At 36.9% G+C, this 1,514-nt stretch overlaps 1 protein-coding gene across 1 annotated transcript in view; it reads right to left on the reverse strand.

The window, feature by feature from the left end:
* The window catches only part of LOC103920014 (chromosome unknown open reading frame, human C7orf60), a 25,150-nt gene extending 24,121 nt beyond the window's left edge, over nucleotides 1-1,029 (reverse strand). Inside the window, exon 1 of the mRNA XM_009327648.1 lies at nucleotides 892-1,029. Coding sequence (XP_009325923.1) covers nucleotides 892-962 — 71 coding nt within the window. The 5' untranslated portion in view covers nucleotides 963-1,029. The remainder of the gene's footprint in view (nucleotides 1-891) is intronic.
* Nucleotides 1,030-1,514: the final 485 nt, after the last annotated feature.

Below are 1,514 nucleotides of genomic sequence, written 5' to 3' on the forward strand. Positions count from 1 at the left end.
CTATTACTTGCTCCATTTCCAGAAGCCACAGAACAGCTCAAGTTGCCACCAAGATGTACCCTAGATCAACTGTTTCACAGTTGTTCTCCTCTCTTTTTTTTTTTTTGTTTTATGGGCTCAGAGAACCCATGTAATGAATTTAAATTTAGCGATACCATGCCTGCTTTTCTTTGCTGCCTTTTGCTCATCACACTGCAACACTCACCTGCAGGACCGACAGACTGGCACACAACATTACTTTTTGCCTGTCTAAAGTCATTCCCAAAGGCAGGACCCATTGATAAATTCTCTTCCCAGTTAGACTTCAACAATATTTTGTTTTATTCTGCTGTACAGATTCCATGGTATGCTTTGGATGCCAACTGTATGCAGGAATCCTGAGTGACCAACATTTCTCTTTTAGGAGTTTATATTCTTCAAGGATTGAAATAGTTTAGCTGAACTCACTTCATGACTAAGACTTGAAAATTATGCAGCAGAGATTTGCATTTAGAAATCAAACACTATTATACGCACAAATCAAACCAAAGCCCTGAAAATTAAGCTTGAGCTACACTCACTGCATTTGCTCAGTTTAGGTTCAAATGTATAGAAAATTACTTCCTAGGTTTACTCGCAAACAGCTTCAGTATTTGAGGAAAAAAACTCAACCTTGTTTGTTGAAGATACTTTAAAAAAGGGTCACCTTATAACAAAACACTTCATAAGCTATATTTCCTTAGTAAGTTAGAACAGTAAGAAGGTATTTGTTTTAGGAAGCAATAAATCCTTAACATGTTATAGAACAAATCTTTGAAATTGGCAAAAAAGCAAAAAACGCTTAAGCCTTGTATTATAAATAATTGCAAGTAGAAGTGTGCAATTGCGTCTTTCAAATACATTAAGATTTACCTGCAACACCATTCAATTCGGCCTTCCCCTTCACAAGTTTTTGCCCAGTGATTATCTGCAAGGTTTTTCATTGCCACAGCATATTCACAGAGAGTTTCCTCATCCTCACAGTGCTCACGCCAGATCTTATCAAAGTCTCCCACTAAACAAAACAACAGAAGAAACTGCGCATTAGATACAAAGTGTCTCATTATCTCCATGGCAAAATCCCCATCTTCCAATTAAAAGAAGTTACATAATGCACCAAGAGATTACTTCACCTGCATGTAACAAACACAAGGTCCCCTTTCTCTAGTCAAACACAAAATTCCAGGTTTTGGAAAAGGAAGTGGCTACTGGGTACTTGAGAAACTAGCAATATCCTCAGTATACTGATTTTGTTCAGTTTGTTCTGTGAAATTCAAGTCCCTGGGAAGTTTTGCTTTTAGGTTTCTGTACATGAGCATTACCATGACAAACATTTTAGAAATCAAAGACTGAAAAGTTTCCTAGTAGCATTCATGTTCGTGGCAAAAACTGTGGATATTACATGCAAAAATGCTGAAATGGAAGTTTAACCCAGACTATAGATTTCTTTGGATACATTGGAAAAGGAATTCAAGCCTTCATTGATGTCTGTCTCA

Source organism: Pygoscelis adeliae, unplaced genomic scaffold, assembly GCF_000699105.1.
Source record: "Pygoscelis adeliae isolate BGI_AS28 unplaced genomic scaffold, ASM69910v1 Scaffold113, whole genome shotgun sequence".
NCBI lineage: Eukaryota > Metazoa > Chordata > Aves > Sphenisciformes > Spheniscidae > Pygoscelis > Pygoscelis adeliae.